We start from the raw sequence: 19,473 nt of genomic DNA, 5'->3' as shown, positions 1-19,473 counted from the left end.
CGATTTTAGTTCATACTCAGTGCTGGCAGGCTGTTTGCTCTTAAGGGTGCGTTGCAGTCTGGAGAAGACTTGTTGCGTTGCGCCTCACAGGAAGAACATGGCTGCAGGCACAGCCCTTAAAGTCACCCTTCAGGCAGATACCATAGGCCCCAGGTGAGTAGTGGCGTCCTCCACTGGCTCGGAGGTCTTTGTTGAATTGTATTGCCCGTTGGTCTGCGCCGTGTAAGTCCCAGTGCAGGTTGCTGTGTTGATCCGATGCGCTGGATAGTTGCTCCTGCGGTGGGGCGCACATGTGGCTGGCGTGTGGCGGCCATTTTGAGGAATTCCGCGGGAGGGTTTTCTGTAGCAGGGTAGCAGTTTTCTGCCCCGCGTGTCGTGACTTGACAGGAGTCTCTGTGTGTGTGTGTGCAGACCGGGATGACCCCCCCCGGTCCAGAGCGTCCGTCTCATCCCGGCTCAAGCTCCTCACGCCTCGGGCCGTAGTCCGGTTACTGAAGGCAGCTTGAAGGGTATCCCCTCGTACCTCGGGATCTGGGGATCAAGGTGGGTGTTGTTGCGGGTGGTTAGGGAGGTTTTGCCTCCAGTTTGCGCTGTTTTCTCGGCTCCAAAGCGGGAGCTCAGACAGAAGCGTCTGATCCCGTCAGCGGTCCGGCCCCGCCCACCCCCAAGATTTTTTATTACACTATTATCCAAAATGCTCTTAGGTTGCAATCCGTGTGCTTCAGTGTATATGTGCCTGATTTATCCCTGGAGTCAGAACCAAGACTTCTCTAGTAAGATACTTACTGTGCATGGAAAACATACAAGCTAAGCAGACCTGACCCTTGCTCAAACTAGTATGGGAGACCTATCTATGCTGATACCAATTCAATGCTGATGATAAGTGATATTGATGAAGAATTCTCAAACAGGGCTGCAGGCTCATGTGCATAACCCATTCACAGTTAAAATATAAGTCGCTCTCTATATCGTGGTTTTATGGACATTATAGTCATTTTTCAGCCTATATACCACTATTTTGCCTGCTGGGCATTTAGGGACTGCCAGTCCCAGTTCAGGTGTATTAACACAGTATTGCATGGTCTAAAGGGTTGGGGTCTGGGGGGTCCTACCCCTCAGGTTACCCTGAATATTTACAGATAATTAGGGGACTCTACCCAAACACAGGGGTCCCTTATTACTCGTTCAGATGCAACCCAGAACTGGCCTGCTCTGTCTGTGCCCCTTTGCGTGGCCTGCTATGTCTGTGCCCCTTTGATTGGCCTGCTATGTCTGTGCCCCATTGATTGGCCTGCTATGGCTGTGCCCAATTGATTGGCCTGCTATGTCTGTGCCCCATTGATTGGCCTGCTATGTCTGTGCCCCATTGATTGGCCAGCTACAGGGCCGGACTGGGGATACAAAGCAGCCCTGGAAAAAAATGTTAGGCCAGCCCCATAAGTCACTGCGCCATATATTGTCGCATGTAATATGTAAGGCTATGTCTTACCACCCCAGATGACAGATGATTGAGTAATATATATATATATATATATATATATATATATATATATATTGCTTTTTCCAATATAAAATATTGGTTCTTTCAGAGTAAAACGTTTAATTATACAGTAAGCATACTCACATGCAGACACTGACATCTCAATGACACACACAAGCTCATTGATACACACCCTCATAGACAAAGAATCTCACTGATATACATCAGCTCATTGACATAAAAACACAAGCTTACTCACTAGCAGACACACACATGCAAGCAAGCTCACTCACTAGCAGACGCGCACACACACACACACACACACACACACACACAGCTTAATGTAGTGGTACTGGTATCTATAGCATGTCTCTACAGGCTTTTCAACGTAAACACTAACTTTTCCGAGAAAAGGCAGTGTTTACATTGCTTCAAAGTGACACCGCTAGTGACAGTCACTCAGACGGTCACTAGAGGTGCTTCCTGTGTCAGTGCACCTACATTCAGGGCCTCCACACTCTGGAGGCGCTGAACGTTCCCCATAGAGATACATTGATTCAATGCATCTCTATGAGGAGATGCTGATTGGTGTAGCGTTTTGCAGCCAATCCTATGGCAAAGCATTGGATTGGCTGTGATCATCAAGCTTGATGATCTTAGCCATTGAGGCATGGCCAGTCGAGGGGAGACCAGCACGCTGCGTGGGGGAAAAAAGGTGAGCAAAAACACTATTTTTAAACACACATATACACCATGACAGACACAGAAACACACATATACCATGACACACACACACCATGACAGGCCATGACACAGACAGACACACACCCCATGACGGACGGACACACACCCAATGACGGACAGACAGACACACACCGCATGTTGGACAGACAGACAGACACCCCATGACAGACAGACAGACACACACACACACCATGACACATACACACACACACCATGACGGACAGACACACACACACACCATACAGACAGACACCATGACACAGACAGACACACACACCATGACAGACAGACACACACACACCATACAGACAGGCACACACACACCATACAGACAGACACACACACACCATACAGACAGACCATACAGACAGACACACACACACACACACCATACAGACAGACACCATGACACAGACAGACAGACACACCATAACACACATTACTACTACCTGCCAGGGGGTTGTGCAGTGTAGACGGCTGTCTGCGCTGGTGGCCGCTGGGGAACTTGTGCTGGAGTCTGGCGGCCGCTGGGGGAGGTCTGCTGGCGGCCGCTGGGGGTCTTGTACTGCTGGCTGCTGGGGGAGGTCTGCTGGCAGCTGCTGGGGGTCTTGTACTGGCGGCCGCTGGGGGCGGTCTGCTGGCGGCTGCTGGCGGTTTTGTACTGGCGGCCAGTGGGGGAGGTCTGCTGGCAGCCGCTGGGGGAGCAGGCTGTTCTGTTTCTGCTCCCCCGCCCTCACTCGCTGCTGCATGAGACCGCGGCCGGAATATGACGTCATATTCTGGCCGCGGTCTCATTAAGCTGCGCGCTGGGGCGGGAGAGCAGAGACAGAACAGCCTGCTCCCCCAGCGGCCGCCAGCAGACCTCCCCCAGCGGCCGCCAGCAGACCCAGGTGTCTGCCCGGCCCCAAGTGCCGACGGCCCACCGGGAAATTTCCCGGTATCCCGGTGGGCCAGTCCAGCCCTGGCCAGCTATGTCTGTGCCCCATAGATTGGCCAGCTACGTCTGCGCCCCATTGATTGGCCAGCTACATCTGTGCCCCATAGATTGGCCAGCTACGTCTGCACTCCATGGATTGGCTGGCTATGCCTGTGCCCTGCTGATTGGCCAGCTATACCTGTGCTCATTTGATTGGCCTGCTAGGTCTGTGCCCACTTGATTGGCCTGCTATATCTGTGCCTTTCTGACTGGCCTGCTCTATCTGTGCCCTTTGTTCGGCCTGAGCTATCTGGGTCCCGAAATCCCTTTTGGCCGCAGGCCTGGGAGGATATCACTGAGAAGAGCCAAGTGTCCACTATTGACATGGAGATAGATGGGTATCCGGGCAAGCACTGCTGCCTTACCATCCAAGAGGACACCAGTACACGGGCACCTCAATACCTTCCATCACCTCAATCCGAGAATGATATTTTACTTTCACGAACAGAGCGAACCCCTCTCATATACGGAACCGGACACTGATCTGTTATTAGAGGGCGCGGCCCTCCCTCAACCTCAGCCCGTTACTGAGCTGGATACAGAGGTCATGTTTTGAGTGACACATTCTCGTAGAGAAAACCGGTCACGGAGGTAGACTCTACTGTCTGGTTATTAACGGGTGCTGCCTGCTCAACCAGACGCTGACACAGAGTTCGGTCACATTATTAGAGAGCGTGGCTCTCTCATACACTCAACGCACTACGGTGCCGTCCATTTGTTCACCACACAGGCTTGTACCTGTACAGGACAATGATGACTGCATAGAGGGGCGTCCCTCCTGCATTTAAGTAGATCTTACGACCGTGCTACCGATTTCGTTATAGAGGGCTGCCTGATCACGCAGGATACATATTTAGACTGGATCCCTCTATTTCACCTTCTGTAATGGATCTACTGGATTCGGACCACTGTACACCACACGATAAATGCTCACAGAGGTATAGCGGGGGGAGACTCCTGCTTATTTACACACACTCCTGGAGAAGGTACGGCTAATGGATTAGCCTCAGGTATACAGAGTGCAGGTTTTGGTATATTCTGCGCTATATGAAACAGATAATTGCATTCTGTTTCAGATATCTGGACCATTGCCGACAAACTGCACAGACAGTTTTTTCCCAGATCAAGATGACATGAGATACTGAGACCTTCAGGGGGCAAACAGGCACTGCATTGCTCGGGTAACAAGACTAGGGAAGGCCCTCTACCCGGTCTGCAGGTGCTCCGTACGCATGGAAAGTCCGGAAACCCTGGTTGACTTGAGTCATTACAATCTCGGAATAAGATGACAGGACTGCCCCTACTACTCTGAGCGCATATCTGGAGAACATGGTTCGGAGGTGGAGGGCCCTCCGTCTATACTCTACATTCCTCGCGGGAGCCATCTTGGTTTGGTTTCTCACTAACCCACCTTTTCATCTACCATCGAGAAGCTCTACGAGATTCTATAGAGGAATCCGGGGTGCCCCGACTCCTACACGGATGTCAGAGTCGGGTCACAACCTACCGCTGGGTTGTAGCAGACTCATGATGTGTAGCAGACTCAGATAGGGCTGCTGACATTCTCAATCGAGACATCACATGATTCGGATGGTTGAAGCTAGTCCCTTGTTTTTTGTTTTTTCGTTATATCTGCTCTCTGGAGTCAACTGTTGTGAGCGAAGGAACTTTACGCCTTGCCTGCGTATTGGAGGACATTATGTTTTCGCGGGACTCTAAGCTCAGAAGGGAGGTATCCCTCTATAGGGAGACCTTGACTTCGGTTATCGAACTCACATTCCTGGGTCCCTTGACCTGGGGCCTACTCTGGGAGATACGCACCCGGACAGTCAGGGGTGCAGGTACCTAGGGGTCTCACTATGTTATACCCTATCTTGTAGGTGGAATGTAGACCAGGAACCCCTACACTCTCTCACTACAGCACGTGAGGACTCTTCGCTGTTATGCAGATCTCAATCAACATTGGTTCCGTACATCATATCACTCTTAGACGACGACATATCTGGATGGAAATCTCAACTCAGGTTTACGTTTCCCATCCCTCTGAATATTTCCGGGATTCACTATCCCCAGAAAAGTCAACCACCGTTCCATCACGCAAGTTCAGTTGGGACCCTGATTGGACGGCCCTTGTGGAGTTCCTTCTCTACTGCAGTCGCGGGTTGCATAGTCCATTTGGAATACTGGATTCACTTAGGATACGGCTAGTTTGACGCACTCTTGCCTGCTTTACAACTGTATTCTCGGATGAGAATACCCACCGGGTAGGTCATGAGGGAACGAAAAGACCCTATTGAGTTCTATGATGGAATTGGTGGTAGGCTTAGACGCATTACTTGAAGTGGGAGATCTACCTGCAAGGCCACATTGCCTGGTAACCCTGGCACGATCTGAGGAGTCACTGTCCACATCAAGAGTCGAGACCGGGTGGCAGTTTCTTCTCACAGCCCTAAGTCTGCAAATGACCTTCGACAGTTTATACCTACAGGAAAATAGCAGCTCATGGACCGGCTGCTAAGAAACAGGTCGCAACCCCACGTACAGTGGATCTAACAGCGGATAGTGTTTTCCCACATTTGAGGTGCCTCGACAGCTGACATCTTCATCGATCCGTCTTCTGTCACTCCTCGCAGTTGGAAGGTCCATTTGCGATGGCTCTAGTAACTTCCGGATTAGGTACCAGCAAAACAATCAGCGTTGGATTCGTTGGCTGAGCGTTAAAACGGCAAATACGAAGCCTCCTGTCATGTTATAAAATTGTAGATTATGCTAGCTTTAGTGTACCTATAATCTTAATTTTATTAATGACAGGAGGCGAGTATTTCCCACCCTTTCTTATCCCTCCCTTGTTTAATTTTATAGTTTGGGTTCATCAGCTACGTATGCAACTCTGCTTGTTGTCTCTGCTACCTTTCACTTGTTCTTATGTCTATTTTTACACAAGTAGGGTTGGGATCTATGCAGGCATTGGTATTTTTGGTTGCTACATTGGGTACCTACATGTTTATTCAGAGTACATTTCATTGGATAATCAACCTCTTCGATTCTGTTTTTCTCTCGTTTCAGTTTACAGTCCATCAACGCTATCTGGTTCCGCAGCTCTTTTCGGATGGTGGACATTGTTGTATTCATCGTATCTAGGACTTCGTTTCTTACCCATTATGTTTTCTGCCTTGTGATCTGTTTTGTCGCAGCTTGAAAGAGGAAATGATGCATGGGGAGAGGAGTTTTATAGTACCTCATTTTTTTCTGATTGGTTGTTTTCTGTGCTGCTGTGGAGTTCTAGTAAAGAGAGACTTAAGCAAATACTTGCCTCCTGTCATTAATAAAATTAAGATTATAGGTACACTAAAGCTAGCATAATCTACAATTCTACATACTGCACTGTGCAACCGTATTGAAAAAGGTAGACCCTCATATTAGAGATCTGGCAATCCTAATTCATCCCTACTCTCGCATAATCCACCGAGATGTGCTGCTTTTAAAAATATATATTTTCAATTAAACATTGTTCATACCAATGGACCTCAAATATGTATTTAATTCAGCTCCAGCGAGCAGATTCAATGTCATGTATATCTTTGTTTTCAATATAAAAAGAATGCTAATTCATGGGGTACAGACAAAATAAGTTATTGCCCAGGGCAGGCCCGGTCAGTTTGAGGGCCGAGCCAAGAACAACACAGAGCAATATAAAGTCCCATAAATCTCCGACTGCTCTGAATTAAGTGCGTTTTTGCAATGATGGGGGCCCTAAATCTGTACTCTGCCGTGGGCCCTATGGAGTCTTAATCCAGACTTTCATGCAGGGTATAATATAGGCTAAAGAGAAATAAACATGTCAAATAGAGGCATACCTAACGCTGGTTTTGTTTTCTACAAGAGTTCACTGTGTTTTCAGTGAAGCCAGTGGTTTAATCTGTTTTTACCATTTATTTCTGCCTAGTTAGTTCCATTTAGTGTTAGATTCTCGTCAGCATTCCAAAGTTCTGAGCAATCAGAGGCTAATGTGCAGGCCCTGTGTGAGTCACATTTCTGTGGACTAATATCTGTTGCCTGGTTAGTGATCTATAGACTACTGTTGCAAGGTACAGTATAATAATAGTTGCATTTGTTGATTAAAAGCAATATAAACCTTTAAAAGTTGCATTAAACGGAAACTAGATCTCTGTAAAGACTGTAGACTTTTTTTTTTTTACAAGAAACATGCAGAGAATGAATTTGCACAAACTGAAACATTTTACACGAAGAAGGAACACAAATCACAGATTTGATATTTCCGTGTTCTTCAGTCCTCAGTGAATAGTAGAAAGAGGCTTACAATGTAAAGGGATAGATTGCTCTCTGTCGTGTTTATTACAATATGTGCTTTATAACTACAGTAGGAGCATCCATCGGTAAGTATAGCAGACTTTTGTGCTTAAGAATGAAACCTCTGGATTAAAGGGACTCTCCAGACAGCAACAAAACTGTTGTGCATTTTATAGCTTATGTTTAGGTGCTACGCAAGTAGAGGCATGACATACCCGCACATAGTGTGATGTAATGTATGCCCAGACCCTCTCTCAGAGGAGATGAAAGGGCTTCAAAACTCACCTTTTCTCCCACACCTGGCTCTGCTTCCATGGCTGAGATCATCAATCTTGGTGATACCAGCCAATCCAATGCTTTTGTAGCAAAACGATTTAGCACCTCCTCAAAGAGATGCATTGAATCAATGTATATCTATGCTGAGCATTCAATGTCTTTATGAAGAGCATTGAGATGCTGAATGCAAGTGCTGCTTATAGTGCAGCAATAAACTAGGAAACACCTCTAGTGGCCATCTGAGTGACTGCCCCTAGTGGTGCTACTAGACAGCAATGTATGAAAATATTATGTACTTACCTCAATAAATGGTACCTGATAAAATAAAATACGAGTATTATTGCATATTTTTGTTTGTCTCTGTCTTTTGTTTAACTTAATGAGAATGGGAACAAATGGGACAACCCCTGCTTTATATGTCATAATACTTAATCATAGAATTTTCCTGTGTTTCTGTCACGTATTCATCCACACATAAAAATGTGGTTAAAGAGAATCTCCAGTGCCAGGAAAACAATCAGTTTTCCTGGCACTGCAGGATTCCTCTCCCTCCCACCCCCCCAATCCCCAGTTGCTGAAGGGGTGAAAACCCCTTCAGTGACTTACCTGAGGCAGCGACATGTCCCACGTCGCTGCCTGCTCCTCCCCCGCCACTCCACCTTCTGCCTTCGTCGGCCGGTGGGCGAGACTGATCCCGCCCACCAGCCGAGGAGACCTAATGCGCATGCGCGGCAATGCCGCGCATGTGCATTAGCGCACCCCATTGAAAAGCATTGAAAGCGATTTTCAATGCTTTCCTATGGGGAATTGAGCGACGCTGGAGGTCCTCACACAGCGTGAGGAAGTCCAGCAACGCTCTAGCACAGAAAACCTGTGCTATAGAGCAGGAAGTTCCCTCTAGTGGCTGTCTAATAGACAGCCACTAGGGGAGGACTTAACCCTGCAAGGTAATTTTTGCAGTTTAAAAAAAACTGCAATAATTACACTTGCAGGGTTAAGGGTAGTGGGAGTTGGCACCCAGACCACTCCAATGGGCAGAAGTGGTCTGGGTGCCTACAGTGTCCCTTTAATGGCATTTACCGTCCTGACAGGAAAAGTTGTGCCGAGCAGCATTACTGTCCTGACAGGAAAAGTTGTGCTGAGCAATAATCATGCACATGGAAACCTGGTAATTGCTTTTGGGGTCAAAGGCTGGTTATGGCCAATCGGATCCACAGGAGGGGTATTTAAACCCAATTGTTCTTTTGCTCATTGCCCTGTCATGGTTTCATTTTGATGGTAATCCGAGAGTGCGTTCCTGTTCTTGATTTTCTGCTATTTGACTTTGACTTTGTTTTGAATTCCCTGAATTCTGGTATCCTTGACTTTTGGCTTTCCCTCATAGTTGTGTCTGGTTCTGTGTTCCTGACCTCGGCAAGTATTTTGACTATTCTTGGATATGTTAAGTCCGTCCATTCTAAGGTCCGGTTATACGTTATCCTTAGTCCTAGGTGTGACACAGTTCTGCATGCTGGATCAAAGTTCTAGGACTTTCCACTTCCCATTATCCCTATTCATTTTTTAAATTAAATTCTAACAACAACAAAAATATATGCTTCCTATAATTACTTTAAAGGGAATCCTGCAAATGTAACATTGTGATACATAATGTTTTATATTAGTTGCGGAGATGCCAAAGGGATACATTTGTGTAGCTTCTGTTACGATTTTTTTTCACATGATTCGCAAGGTTAATTAGAACATTTTGCTTTATGTCCTACCTCCAGCACGTCATAGCTGCATGTCGAATGATACTCTATGTTAAAGTCCACAATTGTTAATTGGATACTGCTGCTGGGAGATGTTTGTATGTACCAAATGCATTCTCTATTGCCAGGATACTTCAGGGGGTAGCCAGGGCTCGTGAAGGAGCCAGTAGGCCCAGATAGTTCTCCGCCACATCCTGGTAAATAAAGGAACATATTTTAATGTTTACACGAATTAGAAATCATGACACATACATTGCTGCATGCCGAAAAACTACAAATGGGAATAAAGGGTAATAATAAAAATTCAAGTGGCATCATACTTTGCATCAATATATATAAAACTAATACACGGTTTGAGTTCCAGGGACAAACGTTTACTTTCTCATCTCCAGCCAGATAAAAAATATGGGGGTTCCAAATGATGATCAAAATGAGATCGTGGAAATGTACATGTTAGGAACAGCTCCAACCTCCTTCTGACGTATTTAATGTTTTCATGTCATTGTGGTGCTCTGGAAAATGACTAGGCAATCCAGAAATGAAATCCAAATTACAAAATGTTCAAAATGCAAACTTGTTTTCCTAACGCTAAAGTGTTCCCGGTCTCTACTTTTTTTCCAGATCGCCCCACCTCCCATTCACTAAAAAAATATTTTAAAAGGTTTTACTCAGCTTTTACTGCTAGAGGTGGACTGATCCCTGCAATGTAAACATTGCACTTTCTTAAAAACTGCAATGTTACATTACAGGGTTAATAGGACTGAGACAGTGCACCCAGTAGGCTTGAGCTGAAGAGGTCTGGGTGACTACCGTGTTCTGTTAATATCTTTGGATATTGTGACCTACATTTTGAGATTATCTAGTGAATTTATGTCAATCCACTGTTTAATGATTGACATATTAGTCCCTCAATGTGTAGAACCCTTCCTTTTCCAGACGCTGTCGGACGCTGGATGGAAAATGAAACAGATTTCCTATTACTTATTATATCTACCACTTCTAGAAGCATAAAGCGATTAAACAATCTCATGATAAGCACATGCTTGATACTGTATAAACAGATTTCATTAATTTCCTTCCACATGATGAGGATCCTGAAATGTCTAAAGGCGAAATATCAAATTATTAACACTTTTCATCATTTTACTTTACATTCTTAGCACTTTACGTGGTACGAATTCAATATAACTCCCAAATCGAAACCTTTAAGGACATGTTTGCATTTTCTTCTAAACTACGAACATTTCACTGTGTATTTTAGTGTAAGAGAATTGATTCTTGATGGCTGAACAAGTTGGAAAAGGAATTGTGTAGCATATTGATCCCACATGCTAAAGGACAGCACTTTTCATGTGCCACTCATCAACATGAAAGAATGGTACGTGTCTTAAAAACACAGTACATCTGGTAAAGCTATCTATCATCCTGTCAATTTATATGAGGTGCATCTATTTTACCACCTTGAAAGTAATGCGTTACAAGTTGCTGTAACAAATAGTAGGATTGGCTTGTGAATCAGCTGGGTCTTGTACAATAATTTCTCTCTAATTTAAATGAATTATGCATGCTTCGATTCCAGAGCATACTCATTAGGAAATATATGGATACACACTATTGCGTCATTGGGTGTTGGATAATACAGTGTTATACCCCCATAGTCTGTGTGACCCAGTAGGGTGTAATGCCCTCTGTATATCACAGCGCAGAGGAAGTTTGAGTGTTCCTATGTCAGCGAGTGTCTTAAGAGGTGAGTAGACTGAGGGAGTAACTTTGGTTTTTGTGGAGTGATGGTCGGTTTTTGGAACTGGGGTGTACTCAGCATGGGCTTGGGTGAAGTAGTACCCCTAACCATGGGGTACTTTGGTGGAGGGGAGGAGGAGTAAGTAATGTTAAGGTTAGGCGGGTAGAACTAGGTGTGGCGCCGTGCCACTGGTCCTTCATGGGACCATATCCATTTGCGGGGCTCTCTCTTGTATATGGTGTAACCTATGTTACAAATGTATAACAGAGCTTAACTGCACATACTCAAACATAAAACATAAATTAGAAAAACATAGTAAACAAAGTAAACATCTGCACCAGGTAGGTGTCTGATGGCAAGTGTTATTGCGTTCAGGTTCCCGTTCCAGAGTCCGGTATAAAAGGCACGACAGTATTGGAATCCCAAGCTAGGGTGGTGGACAGTCTCCAGTTATCCGGCGGTGGTGGGGCCAGTCCCAGAGCGCCAAGGAAGGCTGGTGCCTCTTGAGAGGATGTGATCCTCAGTACAGTTCCATTATGTGTGACCATGAGGAGCCGTGGTGTTGTCCAGCGGTAGGGTATGCCTGCTCCTCGCAGTATGCTTGTGGTTGCTCAGAGAGTTCTGCGCCATTGTAGGGTCGCTCTGGTGACATCTTGATAGATCGTGAGCTGTGTTGACTCAAAACTGTAGGGTGTCTTGCCTTGTAAGGCTTGCATGATGGCCCGCTTGTCCTGAAGAGATGAGCATCTTGCTATAATGTCTTATGTCACTGTGGCTGGAGCCTGTGGAGACTGATTTATGCAGTATACTCCATCAAATAAGATCCTTTTGGCTTGGGTTGGAGGAAGGAGAGTGGACACTAGGCACCTGAGGTAATGGGGTATTTCCTCCGCGGGGATCGTGTCAGGGATGCCCTGAATCTTAATGTTGCAGTGCCTGCTTTGTCTTCTAAGTGTGCCATTTGGGCGGTTATAGAGGTTTGGGATTGGTGGAGGCTTTGAATGGATTCCTGTACAGAGGCTAGGCCTTTCTGCAGATCTATGACGTCTTCTTTGGTGGCTTTGACCCTGCCTGTGACCGCTTGAATTTCTGTTTTGACCACTGCTATGTCTGCAGCAAATAGTTTTTGTATGTTTTGATATAGGGCTTGAATGTCCTCTTTGGTTGCCAGGTTTGCCACCTCAAGGGTCCCTGCAGGTGGTAGGACAGCCCCTGGTGGTTGTGATGTCGGCTATTGAATCAGGCTGCTGGCCTCTGGGGCTCGTGGCGGACCTCATGGCCGTCTCTGGCAGCCATAATATCTGGCGCCTGTTGCTGCAGCATAGTGCCAATGTCCCTATTGTTGGTGGGTGTCGGCACTGTGGGTTTCTGTGACCTGTGTCCCATTTGTGTGGGGTCTTGTGGACACATTTGCAAGGTCTCAGGCTGAGTGGGGTATCTCCCCCCGGTCTCCATGAGAGCTATACGGGATTCTGACCCAAAGAAGTATGGGGTGAGGTAGGCCCACTTGTGGCCACGCCGTTTCGTGCCCGGGTCGAATAAAAAAGGGCATCGATCAGGAGGTTGAGGTGTCCTGTAGCAGTCTGGCACCTTTTCAACTGGCACTGATGCGGGATTCAGTTGATATTTGTGGGATTCTGTGCAGTGTTGCAGGAGCACAGCAGTATGGCGTCTGCTCTGTTGCACGGTCAAGCTCCACCCCCACCATGATGTAAAGTTTTAATGTGAACGGAATTTGCCTTGTGTATAGAGATCAATTTTACTAGAGAATTCGCAACAATGCCTTGTTCAGCAACTATTGCAGATAATACCCCTTCCAGAACTTTCCATTGGAGCTTTATTTTCTGCTCAGAAAACTTGTATAGTTTGCGGTTTGTAGAAAAATTTGATTAATCCATGTTGTGCTTTAGTAAGCCACATGAAGATCACAAACCTGTTTTGAGAAATTACTCTTGTAGTTCTGGTTTTAAAATGTAATTATATTTGTAATTACAATGTTCTTAATGGGTAATTACAAGCCCAACAGCACTACATGACTAATTCACAGAGAAAAATAGGCCCGTAAAGACTGAGAACAAAAGAGATCCCAATAACACATGCTTTTCACAGCTTTGTAGGCCCCGCTGTGGCACTTCGAGGGTTAGAGAAAACCTAGCATTCATCTTGTGGAAGCAAAGGGCTGGTATCTATATCTAGAACAAATCCCGTTTGTCTTTTTTTAGTCATTCTGAATTCCTGTGGAGCCCACTTGTAGAAGAAACATGGTGTATGTGGTGGTGAAAATGAGCAATTATGACTAAGCTGGACTCCTTGGAATAGTACTGTGGAAAACTGAGAAGTCATCTCAGTTTCTGCTTTTTCCATAATAAAATTCCTACACTCTAAATCCCTATATAAATGTCAAAGGATTCCCACATCCTCACTTAATATCCATTAAACGACCTCTCTGCCAGCTCTGGCCCCTTTCTCCTGTGCTCCCAATAACAGATGGACTGCCATGTCCCTTTTTGCAAATCTTCTGCTTTTTTAGTTTTCAGCAAAAAATAGAAATGAAAGTATAATGTTATGTTTGTCGTGTACATTGAAGTTAAAGAGTGACTGCCGAGCAATGCAAATAATGATGGGATTATTCACTATATTGGGGAGGACTGGATAAGGGAACAATTTTTTTTTTTTTTAATTCTGTATAATAATGTTTTTAGTTTTTTTTTTTAATTCAATTACTTTGGCCTAATAATATTTACAAATCTTCTGTCACTTCTACAAAAATGTCTGTTTAGTGAAAAACTGAGTACATGGTATTTACAAAGATAGAAAACATTGTCTAAGCAGCTTTAGACAGTTGTATCTGTATTGCCTAGCTTGAAAAGAGTGAATTGCTAGGAATTCAAAGTTAATTCAAGAAGAATTTAAAATGTTAGGCCAAAATAGTCAAACTGAAAAAACAGTTGATTTGGGGAATTCTTCAAATACAGATTTTTTGGCATAAAATATGAAATTAAATTTTAAGTGACTTTGAATCCTTGACCATTTACACTTTAGTATCCTGAATGTATAAAGTACACCATACAGTATATGATCCATTCTGACAGCATTATTAGGATCTATGAAGGCTATTTTGCTAAAATTGGCAGTATATGTAGGTTTTCAATTCCTCTAGAGATCCAGAAGATTGACGGATTCAAATACACAACCCTAATGACTCAGGAAGCTGTGACTATCTTCTGTTAGCTGATCTTTTGGCAAGAATTTGCAATAAAAGGGAGAACACTTGGCATAGAATGTAGATTATTAAGGAAGTTGCTGAGAATCGGTAGCTGAAACATTTACTTGGGCATTTGTTTTAGGGGGAATGTTTAGGTCCTATTATAGCTGAGAGATTTCACAGTCTATACCTAGCTACAGGAGCATATCTACTAAACGGTGAGCAGTCGCTGCTCCTATGGCACTGGTCTCTTGGGCTTGAAGGTGTGGCTTGTAGTCACGCTATCAAGCATTCAATTTCCTTTAAAGGGACACTATAGTCACCTGAACAACTTTAACTTAATGAAGCAGTTTTGGTGTATAGAACATGCCCCTGCAGCCTCACTGCTCAATCCATTGCCATTTAGGAGTTAAATCCCTTTGTTTATGAACCCTAGTCACACCTCCCTGCATGTGACTTGCACGGCCTTCCATAAACACTTCCTGTAAAGAGAGCCCTATTTAGGCTTTCTTTATTGCAAGTTCTGTTTAATTAAGATTTTCTTATCCCCTGCTATGTTAATAGCTTGCTAGACCCTACAAGTCACTCCTGTATGTGATTTAAGTTCAATTTACAGATTGAGATACAGTTATTTAAGGTAAATTACATCTGTTTGAAAGTGAAACCAGTTTTTTTTTTTTCATGCAGGCTCTGTCAATCATAGCCAGGGGAGGTGTGGCTAGGGCTGCATAAACAGAAACAAAGTGATTTAACTCCTAAATGACAGTGAATTGAGCAGTGGAATTGCAGGGGAATGATCTATACACTAAAACTGCTTTATTTAGCTAAAGTAATTTAGGTGACTATAGTGTTCCTTTAATGTTGGGTTTTGGGGAGTAGGACAGTAGCGGCAGCACTGCAGGTATTTTCACATCGTCAATATGATGAAGTTGTTAAAGTACTTACAGTGCCCCTTTAAATAGATACTGAAAGGAAACAGGTCTTTGCAGCCCCCACCCATTGGGCAGCTGGTGGGGCTATACTAGACCGAATTCAGTAATTAGTGAATCACGCTGATTGGATTCATCTTGGCTTTCTGTCTATTCATATATAATCATATGGCAGAGTTACTGACAAACTAAGCGAGGAATTGTACATTTTAAATAAAATTAGCCAATCTGGTATAGGAGCTCAGTTGGAGCATATTTCAATTTCTGACATTTAGGCCAACAGCTTGCAGTTTCCAACCTATTAGTTAATGCTGTATATGGAGAATGCCCAATCTAACATGCTAGTAATATAAATCTAAAACTATAAATAGCATGTTTATAAATTACTGCACGATTAGCATCTTTAAAATAAGATATATGTTTAACTCTTTCAGTGCGAATCTCATATTGCTTTTTAGTGCATTGTCATCTCATATAGCAGACATGGCCAAACCTTTCCAGGGTCGGCACCACTATACAGGGCACAGGTGGCTGCTTTAGGGTGCACTGGCCTGGGGGGCGCAGGATCCAGCTGACAGACAGGAGGGAAGCGTACTGCACAGCAATCCCCTCCTGCCAGTTATTCCTTGTAGAGTGACCAAGCTCCGGACTGGGGTAGAGGAGCTTGTTTCCCTCTACCCCGTCTGACAGGAAGTACGCACACTTGAGCGACGAACAGCTTCCTGTCAAACCGGGTGAAGGGAAACAAGCTCCTCTATCACATCTGCGGCTCGGCCACGCCACATAGGGGAGGTAAGCTGGCATATTGGCGGTAGGGGGAAGACACATAGGAGGAGGGAAGTTAATGAGACTCATGGGGGTCTGGGTGAATAAGATACATGGGGACACTGGGGAAATCAGACACATGGGGACACTGGATTAATGAGACACAATGGGGAGTCTAGGTAAATGAGACACATAGGGGAACTGGGGGAATGGGACACATGGGGGAACTGGGGGAATGAAACATGTGGTAGGGAATGAAACACATGAATGGAGGTGCTGGGGGAGAATGAGACACATGGACGGTTCTTAATACTCCAATAAATTTAATTGCGATTCTTGAATATTTCTAAATTTTAATATGAAGCAGCCCTGTCATATAGCTATTTAAATCCCAGCTGCCAGCTGATTGGGCAATTATAGCTATTCACATAATGCTGCCAAATGCAGATGACTTACCTTTAGTCGTCAAACCATTCGTGAACGCTTTAACACCAAAATCTGTACTGCACTACTGTTCCGCTCTGCCCCCTGTAGTTCTGCTTTCTGAAATTCTTCATAACGAAAGGTACGTACATACCTTTTTTCAAGCCAAGTAGGGCAGTCCTGCCCCATGCTGCCCGAGCATTACATAATTAATTATTTGAGGAAGTGGAAGGACATGAAGGCAGACGTGAACGATGCTAGAGTACAGACTTTGAGGTTAAAGCGTTCATGAAAAATTCATGAATGGTTTACAACTTAAGGTTAGAAAGTGCAAGGGACCCCCCAGCACATAAAGTTGTTATGGTGCCCAAACTGTTACTTTAAGAAAAGTAAATAAAAAGTTTTTTTAAACTCAAGCTTTACATTAACATCTTCTACATTACAATCTGATTCAAACGTTTAACCCCTTAAGGACACATGACGTGTGACATGTCATGATTCCCTTTTATTCCAGAAGCTTGGTCCTTAAGGGGTTAAAAAAAGAGAATGAAATGAATAAGGAGTAATTCTTTAAGCAAGAAACAGTTATTTCTGGAAATTACTGCTATGTAATATGTTACGAAAATGTATCATGATCCCCGGGGAACTAATATAAAACGTCTGGCCAGACATGTTGCTTAGCAGCAAGGCAATAAATACTAGGTTTCCAAAAACCTCCCGTACCAGCATTTTACTCAGTAATGTCAGCAATCACCACAGATTGTGCATGTTTATGACTCATTCATTTCATGTGGGCCTGCAACAGCCCCGTTTGTAGTATCTGACAATAATAAGCACTTTCTAACTCACTGGTAAACGAGATTTGGCAGCGAGTCTAAAAGAAATGATTGCTGGGTGTTCACCACAAGCTAAATGGCACACATTTCTTCAAATTTTTCATGGAAATGTTAACTAAACCAGAAAGAACAAAAAAAAATTAATCAGATTGTATTTGACTCATTGTAAAAATAGCAACTTTTACTGTAAACTGATCCTAAAGAAGAATTTGTTTAGGGACATCCTGTATCATCTTACTCACTGCCCTGGGGCCTTGTGTGTATGGAGACTAAGGCACCAGACTTTATTTCCTGTGGGCCGTTATCTTGGAATTGCATGCTCTTCCACCTACTTGGACCTTCATGAATTCCACTACCCATTGATTTTCCATTACTTTCTAGGAGCGATAGCATCTACTTGGACAATCCTTTCTCTAAGCATCAGTGGCAACTGACTCAGGGGGCTACCAACAGTTATTCCGTTAACTCATCAGGGGCACTTTGGTCTTTCTCCGATGTAGCCTGTCCCTCCAGGCCTTTTAATGTAAACACTGTCCATTCAGAGAAAAGGCAATGGAAAGTTTTTTTCTTTACTGCAAGAACAATAAGGATGTGGAATTTTATCAGAGTTTGTACAGATGTTCAAACAGCTACTAGATGCATACTTGCAAAAACATAATATTCAATTATATAATTTTTCAACTGTAGGGTAAAAGCTTCTTGATCCAAGTATAAATCTGACTGCCATTCTGGGGTCAAGAAGGAACTTTTGTCCTAGTTTGTTGCAAAATTGGAAGTGCTTCAAACTGTTTTTTTTTTGCCTTCTTTTGGATCAACAGCAAAAAAACTGATGTGAGGAAGGCTGAACCTAATGGACGCATGTCTCTTTACAGTATATGTAACTATGTAACTATACATTACAGCCTAGGGAAACCTCCAGTGGCCACTCCTCAGATGGCTACTAGAGGTGCTACCTGTGGCAGTGCTGCACAGTGTGCGGCACTGATTTTCAGCGTCTTTGCATGGAGACGCTGAACTTTCCCCATAGAGATTTATTGATTCAATGCATCTCTATGGGGATATTCAGATTGGGCAGGATGGCGTTTGTCTCTGTCCCCCAGCCCTCCTCCTTGGCTGAGATCATGAGTATTTCCTATCTCAGCTAATCCAATGCTTTCCTGTGGGAAAGCATTGTAATTGGCTGAGATCATTAATTCAGATTATGTCAGTAAAGGAGACTGTTCGGAGGCAGGGCCAGACACCCGCTCGGCGCTGGAAAAAGGTGAGTAAATAACCTTTCTAACAGGAGGTAAGGGGGGATATAGTTCAAAAACTGTGATTTTTAGAACTATAGTGTCAAGAATACATGTTTGTGTTCCGGACACTATAGTGCACCTTAAATAAATAAAAACCCAGAAATTTTATACACTCTGTCTACTGACAACATATTTAATTTATTTAGTATGAGCAACATTCAAGATGTAAGTCATTGCTCTTCTGTGTATTCTTCTGTGCAGGAGAAATGGCTCAGTGTGTTAGGCAGAACTGATAACATGTTGCCGTTTTTCTTTGCAGAATAAATCTTATGAACAGATGTGTGAAATGGAAGAAAACTTTGCTTTGGAAGCAGCTAACTACCAAGACACCATTAATCGCATGCAGGATGAGATCCAGAACCTCCAGTGGCCACTCCTGAGATGGCTACTAAAGATGCTTCCTGGGGCAGTGTTGCACATTGTGTAGCACTGATTTTTAGCATCTCTGCATGGAGACGCTGAACTTTTCCCATAGAGATGCATTAATTCAATGCATCTCTATGAGGAGATTCTGATTGGCAAGAATTGCGTTTGGCTCCGTCCCCCAGCCTGCTTCCTTGGCTGAGATCATCAGAATTGATGATCTCAGTCAATCCAATGCTTTCCTATGGTAAAGAATTGTGATTGGCGGAGATAATCAATTATGATGATGTTAGCCAAGGAGGATTGGGGAGGAGCCACACCGGCAGACCCACACGGCACTGGAAATAGGGTTAGTTAACTAGTTATTTAAGGGGGATGGGG

The 19,473-nt window shown here is 44.2% G+C and overlaps 1 protein-coding gene across 1 annotated transcript in view; it reads right to left on the bottom strand.

Annotated features, from left to right (window-relative positions):
* CUBN (cubilin) overlaps nucleotides 1-19,473 on the bottom strand; it is a 211,485-nt gene that overhangs the window by 89,598 nt on the left and 102,414 nt on the right. The window contains exon 29 of the mRNA XM_063452505.1: nucleotides 9,548-9,729. Coding sequence (XP_063308575.1) covers nucleotides 9,548-9,729 — 182 coding nt within the window. The remainder of the gene's footprint in view (nucleotides 1-9,547; nucleotides 9,730-19,473) is intronic.

This window comes from Pelobates fuscus, chromosome 4, assembly GCF_036172605.1.
Source record: "Pelobates fuscus isolate aPelFus1 chromosome 4, aPelFus1.pri, whole genome shotgun sequence".
Taxonomy (NCBI): Eukaryota; Metazoa; Chordata; class Amphibia; order Anura; family Pelobatidae; genus Pelobates; species Pelobates fuscus.
The sequence above is the reverse complement of the archived record's forward strand: the minus strand, read 5'-3'. Positions and strand labels throughout refer to the sequence as shown.